The following is a 21,443-nucleotide window of genomic DNA, read 5'->3' as shown; positions in this document are numbered from 1 at the left end:
GGTTAAAAGCTAAGCCATGTGTGCAGTAAATCGGTTCGGTTACTTTTAAACTTTGTGGTTTATAACTATAGAAAGAGTTCAGTGTTGGTCTCTGTTGTTCAACATGCTCACCCAGAATGCTTTGCAATCTGTTAAAGGTATAGGTCACTACCATTAGATCATTTATTGGATCCTTCAAAACTCCTTAGAGATGAATTGATAAGTCAACTCATTTAGACAAGCAATAACATTAAACAGGAAACTTGACAACAGAGTTCTGCCTGGTCAGAGCTGGCTTGAACCTGCCTTATCGAGAAAGAAGAAAGAAAGTTACAGCTGTTGGCTGGCCGACATGATTGACGATGGGCAAGCCATGAGCACCCAGACTGCATTTACTGCACGCCATATGGGAAGATCTTGGAGAAGGTTCAGTTGTTAACCAGGAACTGAGTGTCCCTCAGTATGAAAGGGCATTTTATACTACTGCTATTTAAACATGACCTGCATAAATGTGTATTATAATGTGTTGAAGGCACAGGTGAAGTCTTTTGCTTGCTCTCCAAGGATTCCTGTGTGGACCCCCTCTAGTAATGTAGAGCTATGACTCCTAGTTGCAGAGGAACACTTGTTTTGTCTTGATTTAAACTATTTTCTACTCGAAAGAACAAAACTTCGAAATAAGAAATGAAAAATTATTAAAGTAGCAAAACAGGCTGGAAACCTTATATTTTCTTCTTCTTGAGGCATTGCCTATGTTTTGCTTCTCATCATGAATCATAAAAATTGCTGCGGACGAAATTCTCAGCAGTAATTTTCACTTCAGTTTTTATATATAAATGTTAAAATATTTTTGTTCATAAACACTGAAATTCGGATTTCACACATTGGATATTGTTTGTAGAAATTTAACCACAGACTGGTTCCGTTTCTGTTTGCTAAAACTGACACAGACTAATAGCTGAAAGTTGGCAACATAAACTGATGCTCTCTGTGTGGGAGTGTGTTTGGGCTGATTTGTTCTCTCAGCGCCACAGAAAGTTCTCTAGTATGTGAGGGCTTAGCATACATGATACTGGTTTTACTGGTCTCATCTCACTCTCGAAAAGCTCCAGCTCCTTCTTTATGCTGTCACTCTTGTGACAGCCAGTGGACTGGCCTACGTCACACTCTCCTCATTTGCTTATTGAACGTTGACTCTTATGGAGGCCATACTCCGATTCACCTGGGCCTGAAAAGTCTTACAGAGGAAAAAGTAAACAACAGGGTCCAGGCAGACGTTGAAAACTGACACTATGGTGGCCGCCTCCTTCAGGTAGTACAACACCTTAACAGCAGAGCAGTTTCCCGACAGAAAAATATAGGGGAGTCGAAACAGGTGATAGGGGACAAAACACACACAGAAGATGCTGACAAGTAGCAACATGTTCCTGCGAGACTTCACCAGCTTCTCAGAGCCAGAGGAGGCCAGCTGTGTCTGCTGTGCCTGCAACACCCTGCGGGAGATGCCGTTATAGAAGAAGACCAGGGATATGAAGACTAAGAGGAAGATGATAACAGAGAAGATATGGACGATTTTTTGGACCAGCCTGACCAATGAACTAAACAGGGGACGACAGCGTCTCGGGGTGACGTTCAGGTGTTTCTGGGTGATGAAAAACAGGCTGTTGCTGGTGACTGCTGGAATAATGAGACAAACCCAAGTGACCACAGAGATGATGTGGGCAGTTCGTACTCTCTGTAGAATGTGAGTTTTTGAAGGATGGACTATCTTCAGATACCTGGAGAGAGAATAGAAAGAAAGGTGTAGAAAAATTCACTAATCAGTCACAGTGGTGCCAAATCTTCCGAAGACATTATTGACTTCTAGAGAGATGTCTGGGCTTTGAAATTAACAATGATGACAAGAAATACTGTCTGAAATTAGTAAAGGTTCCTTACCTGTTGGTAGCAATGTACCCCATGAATAGGATGCTGGCGTACATGTTGAGGAACAGGGCATAAGCTCCAACTGTGCAGTACAGCTGCTGAATGATGAGAGAGCTGCTAGCATAGTGGGTGATGCGGAGTGGCAGAGAGAGGCAGAGCAGGAAGTCAGCAGCTGTCAGGTTCTTCATGTAGACCATCAAGCTGCTTGATGCCTGCTGCCGAACTCGACAACAGTAAAACTTCATGATGAAACCATTAAGGAGTAAACCCACCTGAAATGACACAGAGAAAATGGAAATGACAGGACTTTGGTAGATGCACAGAGAACCTTAAACCAATTTCTAAAAAAAATTGAAACTGAAAATTTACCACAAACACTAGACTGTAGACCAGCATAAAGAAAGGGTTAACTGATGGGACAACTGGATCACAGGTCTTGTTCATAATGGAAGTCAAATTGTTGGGGCCATCCATGTTTGTGGAGCTGAAAAATAGATAATAAATACATTGCATATAAATGCAAGTTTCATCTTGAAAAAGATTCAGTTCAATCCAATGTATTTTTATAGTACCAAATCAAATTCAAATTCAAATTCAAATTCAAATTTTATTTGTCACACACACACAACCATACACAGTATGACATGGGGGTGAAATGCTTGTAGCTGTACAATGCCCGACCATTAAATGACAGAAGAAAAGTTTTACAATATTTACAATTTACTACAAAAATTTACAAATTAACTTAGGAATTTACAGTAAAGAATGTGCAAATAGCAGAAGAGATTATAAAGATAAGGATTATAAATTATAGGAATTATAGGATTATAGGAAATCACAACAACAGCTGCCTCAAGGGAGTTCATATTGTAAGGTAAATAATACAAAGAAAACAGAAAACTCCAACAACCATATGACCCCTGTTAGGAAGCGCTTTGGAGACAGTGACAGGAATAAACGTCTAATAGAACCAGGATCTCTGAGGGGCGACTATCTGCTGTGACCGGTTGCAGGTGTGCAGATGAAGACAGGACAAAGAAATGTGGTTAAAAAGAGCCAGAGATTAACAATAACTAATGATTAAATGCAGAAAGGTGTGTGAACACATATTAACTGAAAAAGATGACTAAAGAAGAAACACTAGGTGCACCAAGGGAATCCCCCAGCAGCCTACACTCATTGTAGTGTAACTAAAAGAGGGGTCAGGTTTACCTGAGCCAATGCAAACTATACCACTTTATCAAAACTGCGTTTTTCAGACAACCTGATAATAACCAATTACAGTAGTCCAGCCTAGAAGTAATGCATTTACTAGTTTTTTCACATCACTCTGAGACAGGATATTTCTAATTTTGGACATACTGCAAAACTTGAAGAAAGCAGCCGTACATATTTCTGTAATATTAGCATTGAAGGACATATCTTGGTCAAAAATGACTCCAAGGTTCCTCACAGTGTTACTGGAGGCCAAGGTAATGCCATCCAGAGTAAGAATCTGGTTAGATACCATATTTCTAGGCTTTTCAGGGCCGAGTACAATAACCTCAGTTTTATCTGAATTAAGAAGCAGAAAGTTAGTGGCCATCCAGGTCTTTATGTCTTTAAGACATTCCTGCAGTTTAACTAATTGGTGTGTGTTATCTGGCTTCATGGACAGATAGAGCTGGGTGTCATCTGCATAGCAGTGAAAATGTATGCTATGTCTTCTAATGATGCTGCCTAAGGGAAGCATGTATAGTGTAAACTGAATTGGTCCTAGCACTGAACCCTGTGGAACTCCATAATTAACCTCAGTGTGTGAAGAGGACTCTCCATTTACATGCACAAATTGGAGTCTTTTAGATAGATGTGATACAAACCACTGCAGTGCAGTACCTGTAATACCTACAGCATGTTCTAATCGCTCTAATAGGATATTATGGTCGACAGTATCGAATGCTGCACTGAGGTCTAGCAGGACAAGCACAGAGATGAGTCCACTGTCAGAGGCCATAAGAAGATCATTTGTAACCTTCACTAAAGCTGTTTCTGTGCTGTGATGAGCTCTGAAACCTGACTGAAACTCTTCAAATAAACCATTCCTCACCAGATGATCTGTTAGCTGTTTGACAACTACTCTTTCAAGGATTTTTGATATGAAAGGAAGGTTGGAGATTGGCCTATAATTAGCTGTAACAGCTAGGTAAAGTGATTGCGGTTAAACTACTGATGGCCTGTGGAGATTAAATAATTAACAGAGATAGGTTGATCAGATTGAAACATTAATTAATCGTAGTACTTTCTTGAACAGTCTTGTAGGATGGGGTCTAAAAGACACATTGATGGTTTGGGAGACATAAATACTCAGAAGGATCGACCTTGGTAGACTCTTAGTTTGTTATGTCAAATCAAATTTAAACAAATTATAAATATTTTGCATTGAGATCCACTACGTCTGTCATGGCCTGGGTCTAGGGATCCAGGGCTCATGTATTTCTGTTCATTGTTCCATGTGTAGTGTTTTGGTTGTATCCTCTCGCTTCTTCCTCCGTCTCCCTGTGTGTGTTTATGTACGTTTGCGCTCTCAGATGTGTTCCTACACTGGAGACTTCCACACCAGCTGTAGCTGATGGCCTCGTCAAGAGCGCCCTATTTAAGAGGGTGGCTGAGCTCTAGTCGGCACTAGATCCTTAACGCAAAACTTGTTAGTATAACTGTGGACCAAGAACACTGTCGTGATTATAGCTGATCCTGCTAAGCTGAGTATGTTTGTGTGTTACCAGGAATTGGGGAGCGGAGGGTGTTTTTGGAGATGTTACTTTTTCACCTTTCATGGACATGTCCACTGTGTGGGAATCAATGAGAATTGCCACTGCCCATATGGAAAAGAAATAGTAAAAACTTATATGTGATTACTCATGAAAGTGGCCACTTTCATGAGTAAATCATATAAGGCTTACATGATTTACTCATGAAAGTGGCCACTTTCTCCCTACCTTCATATATTGTTTTAGTAAGTATCCAAAACATACAAGTTGCATTATATAATTTTTCAAGGGATCTTATATCTGTTTTCACTCTTATATGCTTTTCATACAAGTTTCCACAAGACAGATACAAACTTTATAAGATTTATATATATCTTTTCCATATGGGTGGGGCCACAGTGCTGGGATTTCTATATAGTTGTGTTTTTTTCCACTCACTATAAATAAATCCAGTGTTCATCGTAAGCGTGATGTATTTCTGTATATTGTTCCATGTATAGTGTTTTGGGTCCTCCTCACTGCTACTCCATGGTCTGCACCTGTCCGTGGCAACATCCCTCTTTAAGGCAGATATTTGTATTTTCTGACAATTCAATTCCATTCAAAACATTTGTCTTACGGTGCATTCTGTGTAACACACCTGTACAGTCAATTACTGACATGTACCCAACTTTCTGGGGACAGTAATTGTTTTTCTTCTTATCAAACCTGTAACATGAGATTAATTCACAGTCTGTGTTTGTTTTGCATTGGTGCAGATCTACATGCCTTCCACTGAGTATATTTATTTGAAAATGTAAACAAATGTTGCAACCAGATATTTATGTTAGTGGTCAAAAATATAATGGGTATGGAATATGTCATTGGTATCTCCAATCCTGTACTTTTCTTGCCAAGAAGATGAAACTTGTCGATGGCGCCAAATAATAAGTTTTCAGATGATAATTTTAGATTTACTGTGTTCACGCATTTCTTAATATTCCACCTCCATTGTTGTTTGCACAATTTGATCAGAACAGGTAATCAGAGCTTTGAGGTTGAGAAGTCTGGGCTCAGACCACTCTATATGTATTTTTTGGAAGAAACACTGGTGTGCAGCAGAAAAATTACTGAATATATCATTGTTCAATGTGAATATAATTATGTGCTAATCACAGATTTTTCATAATGAACTCCACATATGACTGTAAGATTGTCAGCACACTTGGCAGCAAGATGCCTTGGGCCTGGCAGAAACCAGCTGTAGTGCTGAGGCAGCTGTCTGTCTTTCCCATTACAGGAGTAAAGTTAAGCAGGAATTCAACAGAAGTACAAAAGATTTAAGGATGAGTGTCAGGTCACAATTTTAAGACAAATATGATGAACTTTATCCAGCACATCATTTGTCGATTCAGCTTTTTAAATCCAATTAAAATCAAACCACTCAAAAAGATCCTCTGGAACAGAGCAGAGTTCTTGAAACAGAGCTTACTGAACAGAGCCATATGTAGAGCAAAACAGAACATCACAGAAGAACAAGACAAAGAAAACCTGGGTGAAAAGCTTTAAGCACATGTGCGTCAAAAACTAACAAAGACAAAAAAAGATTAAGACGAGGACACACAAACCCAAACCAGATGCATCACATCAGCCAAACTCTACCAACTGTAAGAGACAAACCTGTCAGCATAACCCATAAAACTGCCATAGTCTAAAATAGTAGGCTAAAGCAACCGCTGCGCATCACCAGTGATGCACCTAAGTATATGGGTCATAAACAATTTAACTATGTGGGTCACTTGCTTAACATTGTAATTCCAGTATATAAACACTCCTGCATAGGTATGTATAAAAATATATATGATTTCAGAGTATGTTTCATAAAAAAAACAGCAAGACTCACATGTGTTTTCGCAGACTTCGGTGAGCAGAAGAGGCTGCTTGAGTTGTTATGCCTTCTCAATTTAACTGTATTGTTAAAGATCAGGAAACACACAGAGACCACACCGCTAACCTGCACTTGTACTTATTTTCTGTTTGACGTCACTGCTAGACTGTCTCAACACATTTCCACCACAGAAAACCCTGATGTCATTTTTAGATGTGGTCAACAGGTTGTTTATATATAATACTTACTTCACCTGTCTGCAGTTTTTTCTTAGATGATCTCACATTATCTTACAAGAACAATCCACGAGCAGAAAATCTATCATCAGCAACAAAGCAAAGCACTTCCACGTCCATGGTTCGAGTTGATTTCAGGTTCTTCATTTGAAAATCTGCCTGTGATCTAAAGTTAAAAAAGAAGGGAGGGGGGGGGGAGGCATCTTTGAGGTCTGAGGCTATTATGGTTTTAAAGATTTTTCCCCTAGTCCCCTTTGAGTTTTAAGTGCATTAGTCAGCCTGTTCATCAAAATCATCTATGCCAGCCACACCATCATCTTTAGGTTGATCCTCATATCGCTTCTGCAACAGCACCACCTGCAGTTTCTCTAGGATAGTGTTTTCCTGGGATGATAGAGGAAGAGAAACTGCAACTTTGCTCCTGGTTCCATCTCTGAATATTCACAGGTTTCACCCACAAACTTCCCCAAACTTTTGTTATCTATAAAGACCACACCAGCTCACTCAGAAAGCCAGCTAAAAATGTCACTTCTGGTCCGATTGGGGAGGGGACCAGAGAAAACTACAGTTCACCTTTGTTTTGGCAAGTGTCATTACTGCCGAAGTGAATTATTATTTTGTGAAGTTTACATTTATTTGCAGTTTCAGGTTTCCATTCAGTGCCGTGTGCGCTGGCCCCTGGTAATTGGCTGCTTGTGTTTCTCACTTCAGGTTTGTCAAAACGGAACTGGCAATAAGAATAGTTTTTTCTTTGGTGTGTGTGTCACAGAGTGCCAGAAAATGATGTGAAATGTGAACATGTTGGTGGCGTACTGGGGGCTTCTATTTAAGACTACAGCTCCTTCTCACTGTCACCCAGTCGGCCTGGTTTTTGCTGGGAAAAGCTACTGGTACAGGTGCCTCGCTAGGAGAGTGTGCTTTGAATATAGCACATGGAGATTACAATATGAAAAGAGTCTTATTCTAAAGGTTTTAAATAAACAGGTACAGAGATAAGCTAGGCAAAACAGCGGGGTGCACTTTAACAGGAAAAGGATGTGATACAATACCACAGAGAGAACCAACTCTAAGTGAGAGCGCCAAACACTCGATAAACTCATAACGTAATGAATGTTGGGTTCAAATGCAGGGGATCCTGCAGTTCACGACTGAGAATTAAAATAGTCCAAATTCTTTTGGCTCCAGTAAAATGATCAGTGTGGTTATTCTCCCAGGTGTTATACTAAAGTGTAATGTTCAACATCAATGAAAAACAGGATTTATGGGGTTTTTGTTTTCTAAAAAACTAAAGCACAGAGCAGTGCTGTGAGTTTAGGTGTAAATGAATACACAGTGACTCAAAGTACAAAACAGACCCACACTTTGTCACAGTATGCGATAGTATGCTATGTTCAGCACTGTGGTGAAAAAAATCTCACTATAGCTTTGCACATAGAGTAAAAAAAAAAGAGAGGAAATAACTGTTGTGGTTTCACATGCTTGTCATACAACATAGCAACCTGCAAACATACAAAACATAAAACAAAAGAAAAAGACTCAAAGTTTTCTTGATCGAACTAAACTAAACTCTTCATAGTCAAGTTACATTTTCAATCTGACTGACAGGAAGGTTGAGGGTTAGAAAAACCACTACAAAGGTGGTTTATAGGTATTGCCTAAACTTTTTATACAAGAATGTCGTGGTAATTTTAGGTTTTTAATGATTTCTTTGAACTCTTCCACTTTCAAGGTGAAATGATTGTAAAACATGCATGTTTGAGGAGTTTACAAAATAAGAACTGCGTGTACAAATGTGAATTTCTTTTCTTCTCTGAATTCTCCGTAATTCAAACAGGATCAGAAGAGAATCGTTGCTTTTTGTTAAGTTTACGGACATGACTTATGAATTACATCTATATGAGCCTTTACACCAAGGTCCTGTTTTACCAAAATAGTGCCGTACAGCTTGTCACATTGTTGCTTCGCCAGTCAAAAGGGAAATGTCAACACAAGAGTCACATTTGTACACGTCATCACACGTCTTCATTAAATGCATTTCCTATACTTCAGACCAAAAACGTGAAATCAGTCAGTAGGGTAGCAAAACAGTTAAAATCTTTTTCCTTTATAAGCATCAGCAGTTAAGACATCTTAACACAAATCAATGCTGAAAGGTTGATATCTCAAATGCCTTGTAAGACACACAGAAATTCAGTTTTCACATATTTTTCTGTATGAAACAGTGCTGACATTCACGCTGTCCATGTGTTGTGTTGAGTTCAGGCTTGTGTTGATTTTTTAGCTTAGCAGAAGCTCCTGTGGTTCACGAGGACTTGGATCTATGACACGCTGTCAGAATCAAAGCAACAGCTTACTGGCTTAACTCACTGCTGTAGCAATGTCCAGCTGCTCCTTCCTGCTCTTTCACTTGTTGAATGTTGCCTCTCCAGGACACCATCCTCACCTGGGACCGAAAAGTCTTACTGAGGAAAAAGTAAACAACAGGGTCCAGACAGATATTGAAAACTGCCACCATCGTGGTCATCTCCATTATATAGTTCAAGACTGAAACAACAGAGCGATTGCTTGTCAAAAACGTTGAGGGAAGCCGAACTAGGTGATAGGGGACGAAACAAACACAGAAGATGCTGACCAGCACTAACATGTTCCTGCGAGACTTCACAAGCTTCTCGGAGCCAGAGGAGGCCAGCTGTGTCTGCTGTGCCTGCAACACCCTGCGGGAGGTGCTGTAGTAGAAGAAGACCATGGATATGAAGACCACGAGGAAGATGATGGTGGATAAAGTGTGGATGATTGTGAAGAACAAGCTAATTGATGCACTAATGAATGGATCACAGCAGCTCGGGATAGAGTTCAGAGGCTTCTGGGTGATGAAAAACAAGATGGTGTAAATAACTGCTGGAGCCAGGAGACAAACCCAGGTGACCATGGAGATGATGTGGGCAGCTCGCACTGACTGCAGAATGTGAGTTCCTGAAGGGTGAACAATCTTCAGATACCTGAAGAGAGAAAAGAGGCAGTATGCAATTTCACTGATCAGTCACAGTGGAAGAGAATCTGCAGAAGACATAACTGAGTTACAAAGATGGTTAAAATGCCTGCAATCGTCCAGGTAAGTAAATCTCCAAAAGTTGATTCTGTTCATCTGGACGTAGCGTTTTGTGGGAGAAACGTTTGTGACTCATCCAAGCGACTTCTTCAGTCTCCAGAGACAAAACGCTACGTCCAGACGAACAGGATCAACTTTTGGAAAGTTACAAAGAGATGTCTATGCTTGGATCAGGGAAACAGGGATTGTACTTACCTGTTAACAGCAATGTGTCCCATGAACAGGATGCTGGCATACATGTTGAGGAGCAGGGCAGAAGCTCCAAAACTACAGTAGAGCTGCTGAACAATAGTAGACTTGCTGGCATAGAAAGTGATTCGCAGTGGCAGGGAGAGGCAAAGCAGGAAGTCAGCAGCTGTCAGGTTCTTCATGTAGACCATCAAGCTGCTCAATGTCTGCTGCTGACGACAAAAGTAAAATTTCATGATGAAGCCATTGAGGGGTAAACCCACCTGAAAGGACAGAGATGAAGAAGGCAGGAGTTTAGTGCATGCACAGCGATCTTTAATAAAATTTCTGACAGAACATAATCTGAAGATTTGAAACATACCAGAAACACCAGACTGTAGACCAGCATAAAGAAAGAGTTGACTGATGTGGCGACAACATCACACGTCTGGCTCAAAGTTGAAGTCATATTTTTTAAGTCACTCATTTTTCCCAAAGCTGAAAAATAAATCTGCCTTCAGAGATCCCTCTTTCATAGTCTCTTAGTGTTAATCAAGGTCCAGTTTTAAATGTTGCCTTTAAGATTCAGTAAAGCTCTCTTTATGCATGCTACTTTCTGGAGGAGTTTACTGAAAGTTTAATTCTATTCAGTGTACAGTTGTCTCAGGTTGCTTTCCCCTACAGTCTTGCAGCTTTGAAGACAAAGTTGAAAGCTTAACATGCAAGTACAGAAACCACTGTTAGATGTCATCTCTCATCTTTAGCCTACATATGCAATCCAACACTGACTCTTAACTGACCCATTACTCTGAACATTATAAGCTGTTTTCTATACCAGCATTTAACTGGATATAATCCTTATCAAGAACTTGTGACATGGGATTGGTGCACAATTTATGAAGAAATATCCACGTGCAGAGAAGAAATTCCTGAATATATTACATTATTGAATATACAATGCTGCGTACAATGGTGTGTTCATAATGAATGCTACAAATGAGTGTAAGGTTGATTTTCAGGTCAGTTAGCATTACTTGGGCCTTTGTCAATGACAAATTTGTTATAGTGTTACAGGTTTCCCATTTGGAACACAGTCAGAAGCCAACGTTGGCATTGAGATGGCAGTACAGAAGGATTATACACTGCTTCTCTTCTCATGAGTCAGGAGCTGGTTAAATCATATTTTTAGTTAAGCATGAAATCACTAAAAGTACAAAAAAACTTGAGGTTGAACAACGAGCAAGACTCACCTTTATTTCTGCAGTTTTCAGTGTGCAGGAATAACTGCTTGAGCTGTTAGGTGTTCTTTTATAGTACTGCTTTAGATCAGGAAACAAACAGTGATCACACTTCTATACTGCCCGCTAACTTATTTCCTGTTTGCCTTCACTGCAAAATAGTGCAACATATTTAAAACACAGAAAAAAAAACACAGTGTCATGCCCTTTGCAGCCAAGAAGAAAAAAAAACATGTAGGCCATGCACTGACTACTGTAACCTGAAGAGTAAGTATCCTTTGCCACTCGTTAGATCTGCTCTGGAGCCTCTCCAGTGTTTGACCTCTGAAACATTTTACACTTGGTCCATATCAGGGAGGAGGATGAATGTAAGGCTGTGTTTAACACATTCTTAGGACATTTTGAAGATCTTGTGATGGCTTTTTGGATCACAATTGCACCTGCAGTCTTCCAGGACTTATTTAATGATGTGTTAAGGGGTGGCTGTAGCTCAGGTGGCAGAGCAGGTCAGCCACTAATCAGAAAGTCGGTGGTTCGATCCCAGGCTGCCTCCTGGCTGCATGCCAAATATCCTTGGGCAAGATACTAACCCCATGTTTGCCTACTGGTGGTGGTCAGAGGGCCTGGTGGCGCCTGTGTCCAGCAGCCTCGCCTCTGTCAGTGCACCCCAGGGCAGCTGTGGCTACAATGTAGCTTGATGTAGCTTGCCATCGCCAATGTGTGTGGGTGAATGCCTGAATGTAGTGTGAAGCGCTTTGGGGTCCTTAGGGAGTAGAAAAGCGCTATACAAATGCAGGCCATTTACTTCTTGAACATTTTGATTTTAGTTCACTTGAATTATATTCTGATTTTTTTTTTGAGTCTCTAAACACTGGGTAGGCTGCAACCTTGTGCATTATCCTCCTATCAGTTAACCCCCAAAGAACAAAATTTGAATGTGGGGTGATTGTGAACTACTCAAGGTTAGGCTGGAGCTGGACAAATGGTGACGCTGGTTGGAGGGAGCTGAACCGCCTTTTCTCATAGAACAATAAAAGCAGTACCAAATGACACTTCCTAGCCCTAGAAAAACTGCCCACAGTGTCACACACCTCTAAATTATTTATTGACCGTGTTTTCAAACTACATCAAATTCTAATAGAAGTTGTGCCTGACAGAGGACTGTATAGACAGATCTCACCATGCATTCACACATCACTTCCAGCAGAACTGGTGGATCTGGACACAGACCAGAGAGGTGAAAATTGGATACCCCAAAGGTGGAGAATGATAAGGCTGAGATCATGTGGGACTTCAAGATGCAGATGGATGACCTGGAGCACTCAGGGCAGAGACCCCCAAATGGGTAGATGGCTCCAGTACATGAAAGGAATGACATCCAAGATCTCTGTCTAGTTTAGTGCAGTCTTAACCCTTTAAGACCTACCATAGAACCAAGTCCGCCAGAGCTTATATTATATTTTTACATGGTGTGGTGCCATTTTTGGGAGCATTTCAAGTTGCTATACATCAATACAGCTGTTATAGCCCAGATTTTAATAATATGTATTCATTAAGTGCATAGTAATTACATAAATTGCAAAAAAGTGCAATAAACTACAAAAAAATTGAAAATCGTTTTTGCTTTTTTAACATATATTTCTAGTTAGAGAAATTTAAGAGGCTTATCCCTCAAAACTGTAAATACAAAAAAGTTGCACAAAATAGTTTCCTACCACAGGAAATTTATTTTGAGTGTCTTCATAGTTCTATTTTTGAAATATACCAATTTTTATATACTGCAGGAAAAACAAAAATAAATATTATACCGCTCCGAAGGTCGGACGGTCCTGATCCCCAAGGACCCCAAGAAGGGACCGGTCTCCTCCAACTACCGACCAATAACCTGCCTCAGTACTACATGGAAGCTCCTGTCAGGCATCATATCGGCTAAGATGAACAGTCACATGGGTCAATACATGAGCGGGGCACAGAAAGGGATTGGCAAGAATACCAGAGACGCAAAACACCAGCTACTGGTAGACAGAACAGTCAGCCGAGACTGCAAGACCAGACTGACCAACCTGTGCACTGCCTGGATTGATTACAAGAAGGCCTATGACTCAATGCCCCACAGCTGGATACTGGAATGCCTAGAATTGTACAAGATCAATGGGACCCTAAGAGCCTTCATCAGGAACTCAATGGGGATGTGGCGTACAACACTAGAGGCCAACTCCAATCCCATAGCACAAGTCACCATCAAGTGCGGGATCTACCAAGGAGATGCTCTGTCCCCACTGCTGTTCTGCATAGGCCTGAACCCCCTCAGTGAGATCATTAACAAGACTGGCTACGGATACAGACTACAGAACGGAGCAGTTGTCAGCCACCTCCTGTACATGGATGGGAGAAGTGTAGTTGGATGGTAACAAAGAGAGGGAAGGTAGTCAGAACTGAGGGGATTGAACTACCAGAAGCCAACATTGCAGACATAGAGGACAGTTACAAGTACCTGGGGATCCCGCAGGTGAATGGGAACCATGAAGAGGTCGCTAGAAAAGCTGCAACCACCAAGTACCTGCAGAGGGTCAGGCAAGTCCTGAGGAGTCAGCTGAATGGTAAGAACAAGATCCGGGCCATCAACACGTACGCCCTGCCCGTGATCAGGTACCCTGCTGGGGTAATAGGCTGGCCAAAAGAAGGAGATAGAAGCCACTGACATAAAGACAAGAAAGCTCCTTACCATGCATGGAGGGTTTCACCCCAAGTCCAGCACCCTGAGGCTGTACGCTAAGCGGAAGGAAGGGGGCTGGGGACTGGTGAGTGTCAGCACCACAGTCCAGGATGAGACAACGTACATCCAAGAATACATTGGGAAGATGGCCCCAACTGACCGAGTGCTCAGTGAATACCTCAGGCAGCAGAAACCCAAGAAAGAGGAGGGAGACGAGGAACCATCATGGAAGGACAGGCCCCTGCACGGTATGTACCACCGGCAGATAGAGGAGGTGGCTGATATCCAGAAATCCTACCAGTGGCTGGACAAAGCTGGACTGAAAGACAGCACAGAGGCACTAATCATGGCAGCACAAGAACAAGCTCTGAGCACAAGATCCATAGAGGCTGGGGTCTATCACACCAGGCAAGACCCCAGGTGCAGGCTGTGTAAAGATGCCCCAGAGACAATCCAGCACATAACAGCAGGGTGCAAGATGCTAGCAGGCAAGGCATACATGGAACGCCATAACCAAGTGGCCGGCATAGTGTACAGGAACATCTGTGCCGAGTATAACCTGGAAGTCCCGAGGTCAAAATGGGAGATGCCCCCAAGGGTGGTGGAGAATGACCGAGCTAAGATCCTGTGGGACTTCCAGATACAGACGGACAAAATGGTGGTGGCTAACCAACCGGACATAGTGGTGGTAGACAAACAGAAGAAGACGGCCGTAGTGATCGATGTAGCGGTTCCGAATGACAGCAACATCAGGAAGAAGGAACACGAGAAGCTGGAGAAATACCAAGGGCTCAGAGAAGAGCTCGAGAGGATGTGGAGGGTGAAGGTAACGGTGGTCCCCGTGGTAATCGGAGCACTAGGTGCGGTGACTCCCAAGCTAGGCGAGTGGCTCCAGCAGATCCCGGGAATAACATCGGAGATCTCTGTCCAGAAGAGCGCAGTCCTGGGAACAGCTAAGATACTGCGCAGGACCCTCAAGCTCCCAGGCCTCTGGTAGAGGACCCGAGCTTGAAGGATAAACCGCCCGCAGGGGCGTGCTGGGTGTTGTTATATATATATATATTAAAACCAAGTCAACACTGAAAGTACAAACATCACTAATGTCACATAGCTTTGCCGACATGTGGCCAACAGCAATGTTTTAATGTTCTTCATTATTAAACATTCGCACATAAATAAGTGACGTCATATTCAGTACTTACTTTTGACAGTACACTCTTCAGCCGCTCCCTTCTGCTGTATTTTGCGGCAAAATTATCCACACCCTCCGCCGCGCTATGAATTGTGGGATATATGGGACCACGAAGTGTGCACCGGACCACGCTTGATATTTGGGGAAATTGATGGAGCATTTCGAGTATGCATTTGAAGTACAATTCGAATTGGGACAGCCGTCGTGGCGTGGCGGTGACGTAACCGCACTTAAAATGCATACTTCAAACGTGCAGACCCTGAATTGGGACACAGCCACTGACAGCAGCAGCAGACCCATCCTTGGCCTCCAAACCCTTTGACATTTTGTGTGTGTTTTCTGAGGAATGTCTCTATTTGTATATAGTGTACAGTTAGATTCATGTGTAAGTAGTCACTGAAGCAGAAGGGAGGAGCTGCCTTGTTATTTTCTGTCTTGTTTTCTCCTGTTTATCCAGTTAGGGAGCTAGGTGTAGCATTTGCATTTTATCCCTTTGTTGTTTCAGCAACATTAAATTTAAAAACTGCACGTTTGAGTTAAAATATATATTTATAATTTTAATAAATGACAAATTAAAAAAGCATGAACATTTTTTTGTATCGAAAAAATATCGAACCGTGACACCAAAGTATCGAACCGAACCGTGAATTTTGTGTATCGTTGCACCCCTAATATATATATATATATAATCTATATATATATCATAATAATCTGACAATACTATAATATTGGCCATATTATATTTACATTACCACAGTGAGATGATTTTAGTCTCATGAACAACATTAACTAATTGTTCTTTACTAACTAATCTTGAAATAACTGTTCAGTACAAAAATGAAGCCCAACAATCATGTTTTACAGTCCCGTGGTCTCATACTCAGATATTCAACTAATCAAAGTGATGTCATGACAAAAACGAATGACCAACAAAACATTTTTTCTCCTTCATTTCTGTCACACAATGCTGTATGTAACGTTTCTCGCGGTTAGTATCATGGTTGCTAGGCAACCTGAACAGCGCGACGAAGGCTAGACCATCCCATTTCACAAGCCTCTCACTTCCGCACTTCTCGTACTTATAGTACGCACTGTATGTAGTGCGCGTACTTCAAGCATGCAGACCCTGAATTGGGACACAACCAGTGGCTGCCACAGGTCAACTGCTGCTGAGGGATTTTCAAAGCAGTCACAAGATCAGGGGACCAATCAGCAGCCGCCAGCTCTCCAATGAGGAAGGACCTGTGGACTCTTAAAGACACAGACAGAAACAAGAGACCCCTAGGACTCCAGTTTCGGCCAGGGCCGTAACAAACCTAAAAGGGTTGGCATAGTAAAAAAAACAAAACAATTTGCCATGTCTTACAGACATGCTTTGTTGTCTGGGTCAACTGTATAGCAAGAGACAGAGAGAGGCGTTGAAAGCTCCAACTGAACTTATTGTTTCAGAGGAAAACATGAACACGGTGTACAGTCAAGTCTTAATAGCTTACTTACAACTGGGCTCGTCAGGCACTCTTCTTGGCTGCAGTGGTTATTATTATATTTACATGCTTCCAGCTCCCGTTTCTGCTCGATGACAACTCGTACTTTTCTACTCTCCTTTTTCTCCCTCCCTCGCGCTCACAGACACATAACGGATATGGCAGTCCATTCTCCCTGCGGCACAGACTACACTGCCAATGAGTAGGGATGTGTACCGGTCTGACATAAACGGTAGTTGCCTTTTTTCCTGAGATGTGATACACTTTGGATTCTAGCCAATAATTTTACCTTTGCAAGGATAGTAAGCGGGCCAAGGTACGTACGTTCTTTTAGAGAAGAGCTACAGATTAAAAATGCCCAAGGCGAAGCGGTCAAAAGTCTGGCTGTACTTCACAGCAAAAGATGCAAACTCAGCAGCCTGCAACAAGTGCTTTAAGCTGATACTGTGATACTGTCAAAGGAGGTAACACCTTGAATCTGACGACAAACCTTGAGACATATAGCGTTTTGTTAAAAGCCGAGAAATGCACCGTATTTGATAGCTTGCTGCGAGACCTCACACTGTGCACATCTACTGCGGGTGTGGTGCCTGTTATCGGGCCCGGAGTTTGCAACATCCCCCAAAAACCCAAAGAGTAGAGTCCTGGCCCCTAGCCCTGCCAGTGTAGCAGAAATGATGACGGATGATGATGGCAGCAGCAGCCGTTCTTCTCTGGGCGAGTAGCTTAATGTTGTTCGTGTGTAATTTACGTTGAGTAGGCTAACCACGTTATTACATTAATGCACGTAAGGTGAACTAGCAAACACCGTTGTAGTTACATGCGGCTGTCTTCTTGTTTGATGGCAGATACTCTCTTCACCCTGGCCAAAAAGGCTAAAATGACCAAAGAAAAAGTGGAAAACAGCTAAATATGAGAGGTTTTTGGATTTTTTCCCACTGTTTAAGCATTGCTTCCAGCCAAGAGTGATACCATATATGCCCTATAGCTGCAGAAAAGGCTAACATTGTTATCTTTTTACAAAAAAAAACAGCTAAACATGAGAGGTTTTTGGACAAAGTTTGTGTTCTTCATTCTTTAAGCACCAGTTTAAGCACCGTTTAAGCACCGGCACCATTTCAAAAGTACTGTTTTAGCACCGGTATCAGATAAAACCTAAACGATACCATCCCTACCCACGAGGCTACATTCTTTAGGGCTATACCTGTAACACTCCGCTTTGCCTTCATATTAAATTATTCTTAAAAATATTTCCTCACGCCATTATGAGACTCGAGATTGAGACACAGGCATTAGAGCCTCTTAATGCGTGTTTTGTTTAGGTTTCCACCACCGTGGAATTACCTAAAATAGAGAGGGCATAGCCTAACATACGAAACAGGAACAGACTTCTGTGTAAGCAACTGTACTCTGAATACTACCTTTTTAAACAGTACCACTAACGGAAAACAGTTACTCATATTTTGGATTTTAAATATGTAACGGTGGTACATGTATTCCATTACTCCCCAACACTGTTTGTAGAAAACAACAGATTTTGTCTTGTTTTAAGTTTATTTATTTTGCAAGGAACTGAACTCTGATTGAAACCGAACTGCTCCTCTCTCTCTTCAATCCACTGTACAACAACAGTCTCCTGCTTGTCTGTGAAGGTTCTCAGTCATCCAGCTCATCGTAGTCTAAGGACCTTGGAAAGAAAAGCGTCTGGACTTCTTTAAGTTGTTTGAAGACGTTTCACCTCTCATACAAGAAGCTTCTTCAGTTCTAAGGTCAAATGGTGGGGAGTCCCAGATTTGGGAATTATTCCCCCGAGAGGGACAATCGACCCCCTAATGATCCTCTACCTAATCACATTATTGATATATGTAATACACATATATACAGGAGAAGATGGATGAATGGATTAAAGATATTCTTAAATTCATTGCTAGTTACAGTTAAGCAAGATGTTCTAAGAGCAATTGGAGGAGAGTCACAGATTTTAAGCCCTATGCGAGTGTCCCCAAGAGGGTTAGGGACCCCTTAGGGATCTTCTACGTAATCACATGAGCCAAGGTGTGAAAACGGGTTTAGGTCACAATCAGCCAGGGTTTCGGGTGAGCTCATTGTGAAACCTGGCCCCACCCCATCATGTGATTTCCTGAGGCCAGATGGCCCAGGATGTGAGTGGGCGTTAAGGTGTCTGGCAAGGGATCTCAAAACTGGATTATAGATGGCAGACAGCTGGTGTCTTTGCTCAAAGATGGTCGCTCACAGTGGACAAAAATGGTGTCTTTCACTCCTCTTTCTAACCATCTGTCCTCTCTGTCCAAAATGTGAACATTGGCATCCTTAAGATGCAGATGGACTGCTGAGTCTTGTCCTGTGGAGGTGGCTCTTCTATGTTGTGTCATGCGCTTGTGAAGTGGCTGTTTGGTCTCTCCGATGTAGAGGTCTGGGCATTCCTTGCTACACTGTACAGCATACACCACATTGTTAAGTCTGTGTTTAGGAGTTTTGTGTTCGGGATGAACCAGTTTCTGTCTGATTGTGTTGCTGGGTCTGAAGTACACTGGGATGTCTTTTGCTTTCCTTTCCAAAACCTCTTACAGATTCATTCATAACCAAGTTATTTGTTATGGACTTCTCATGGGCCAAGATCAGAAAATTCCTCTTTCTTTAACGTAACAAAAGTAAATAATCTTTACTAAAATCGCTGAGATTATATCAGTATATGAAACGTAGAGAACTGTTGAGGGCAGAGTTGAAAGCTGCTTGATGCCTGCTTCTGTGCTCACAGTGTTGTGTCTGTCTCCTGCAGACTGTTAATGTCCAGATGCTCCTTGCTGAGCTCACTCTCTTCAGTTGCTTGTCGGATATTGGTCACAATGGCCACCTTCCTCATCTTTGCCCGGAAAGACTTACAGAGGAAAAAGTAAACAACAGGGTCCAGGCAGACATTGAAAACTGCCACCATGGTGGTCACCTCCATTACATAGTTCAAGACTGAGCCTACAGAGTCATTGCTCCACAGAAGACTATAGGGAAGACGAGCCAGGTGATAGGGGACAAAACAAACACAGAAGATGCTGACCAGCACTAACATGTTCCTGCGAGACTTCACAAGCTTCTCGGAGCCAGAGGAGGCCAGCTGACTCTGCTGTGCCTGCAACACCCTGCGGGAGGTGCTGTAGTAGAAGAAGACCATACATATGGAGACCAACAAGAAGATAATGGGAGACAAAGTGTGGATGATTGTGAAGAACAGCTTGATTGATTCACTAAAGAAGGGATCACAGCAGCTGGGGTTAGAGGTCACAGGGGTCTGGGTGATGAAAAACAGGATGGTGTATGTCACAGTCGGAACCAGGAGAAACACCCAGGTAATGATGGAAATGATGTGGGCAGTTTTTGCTGTCTGCAGGATGTGAGTTCCTGAAGGCTGGATGATCTTTAGATACCTGAAGAGAAAAGAAACGGGGGTTGAGTAGATGAATCAGTCACTATTCATTAATCAGTCACAGTGGTTTCAGATCAGTAGAAATTAATAAAGTCAAAAGTGATGTCAGTGATTTAGTCAGGCTATCAGAATTTGTAGTAAAAACATTGTCATGAAATGCAGTGTGAATTCAGTAAAAGGTTCCTCTAATCTTCATCATGACGTTTACCTGTTGGCAGCGATGTAGCCCATGAATATGATGCTGGCGTACATGTTGAGGAAGATGGCACAAGCTCCAAAACTACAGTAGAGCTGCCGAATGATGACAGAGCTGCTAGCATAGTGGGTGATGCGGAGTGGCAAAGAGAGGCAGAGCAGGAAGTCAGCAGCTGTCAGGTTTTTCAGGTAGATCTTCAAGCTGCTCGATGCCCGCTGCTGTGCTCCACAAAAGTGAAACTTCATGATGAAGCCATTGAGGATTAACCCCACCTAAAGAAACACAGAAAGGATGGAGAGGACAGGACTTCAGCACATACACTGAGAACCTTTAACACATTTTTAACAGTGATCTGATGATTTGAAACTTACCAGGAACACTAGACTGTAGACCAGCATAAAGAAAGGATAGGCTGAAGTGTTAACAGCATCGCAGGTCTGGTTGGAAGATGAAGTCACATTTATTGTGTCAGCCATGTTTCTGGAGCTGAAAAATAAATCCAATTTATTGAGTTCAAGAAGGAGCAGTCATAGAAATCCACTGCTCACTCTTAATAACCAATTATACTAACACTTTATCATTAGTATTGTTTTTTAATTCATTCTTCTTTTTTTCAGATCTAAATCACCATACTCGGTGTCTCAAGACCAGTGTTGGGCAAGGTACTTTGAAAAAGTAATTACTAGGAAAAGTAACCATTGTGTTACTTTAAACTTTTACTGACCCTCTGGGGTCCAGGGTTTAATTGGCCGTTTTTGACTACTTTGCCTACTTGGCTTTCTTTTCAGCACGATCTCACATGTCTGAATGTACTTTTTTTCTTTTTCATTTTGACATACTGCATTAACACAATTGATCTGAACACAGACAAAAACCATAAATTCAGAATCAAAGTCATAGTTTTTATATTTAAAAAATCATTTTCGTGGCTTAATGTCAGGAGTGTCATGTGTGGAGGTGAGGAAGAGATGACCCCCCCCCGCCCCTCCTTTCAAAGGCCGGTACCTGGCGGCCGAAGGTTCTTGCACATGGATATAGATGCTTACACATACACACACATAATGCCTTGTCTTAGAACCATTGTGGGGGTTTACGGTGGTAGGTGCTTGTGTTGTATTGTGTATTGTAACAGTTTGTCAATAAATA

At 41.9% G+C, this 21,443-nt stretch overlaps 3 protein-coding genes across 3 annotated transcripts; all 3 read right to left on the bottom strand.

The window, feature by feature from the left end:
* Window positions 1-810: 810 nt before the first annotated feature.
* On the bottom strand, window positions 811-6,619 carry LOC309703619 (P2Y purinoceptor 14-like). Its single transcript, XM_082528547.1, has 4 exons — window positions 6,535-6,619; window positions 2,275-2,389; window positions 1,918-2,177; window positions 811-1,757 (listed from the first exon to the last, which is right to left on the bottom strand). Exons 2-4 carry the CDS (start codon window positions 2,377-2,379, stop codon window positions 1,160-1,162), a joined length of 963 nt encoding a protein of 320 aa, XP_082384673.1. The 5' UTR covers window positions 2,380-2,389; window positions 6,535-6,619; the 3' UTR covers window positions 811-1,159.
* A 2,486-nt stretch (window positions 6,620-9,105) lies between these two features.
* On the bottom strand, window positions 9,106-10,519 carry LOC309703612 (P2Y purinoceptor 14-like; the record flags this gene model as incomplete). Its single annotated transcript, XM_082528532.1, has 3 exons — window positions 9,106-9,754; window positions 10,060-10,316; window positions 10,415-10,519. 3 exons carry the CDS (start codon window positions 10,517-10,519, stop codon window positions 9,106-9,108), a joined length of 1,011 nt encoding a protein of 336 aa, XP_082384658.1.
* An 8,699-nt stretch (window positions 10,520-19,218) lies between these two features.
* On the bottom strand, window positions 19,219-20,776 carry LOC309703669 (P2Y purinoceptor 14-like). Its single transcript, XM_082528619.1, has 3 exons — window positions 20,669-20,776; window positions 20,310-20,569; window positions 19,219-20,102 (listed from the first exon to the last, which is right to left on the bottom strand). The coding sequence occupies exons 1-3, from the start codon at window positions 20,771-20,773 to the stop codon at window positions 19,436-19,438; spliced, it is 1,032 nt and encodes a 343-aa protein (XP_082384745.1). The 5' UTR covers window positions 20,774-20,776; the 3' UTR covers window positions 19,219-19,435.
* Between the last annotated feature and the right edge of the window lie 667 nt (window positions 20,777-21,443).

Source organism: Aulonocara stuartgranti (genome assembly GCF_965226115.1).
Source record: "Aulonocara stuartgranti genome assembly, chromosome: 3".
Taxonomy (NCBI): Eukaryota; Metazoa; Chordata; class Actinopteri; order Cichliformes; family Cichlidae; genus Aulonocara; species Aulonocara stuartgranti.
The sequence above is the reverse complement of the archived record's forward strand: the minus strand, read 5'-3'. Positions and strand labels throughout refer to the sequence as shown.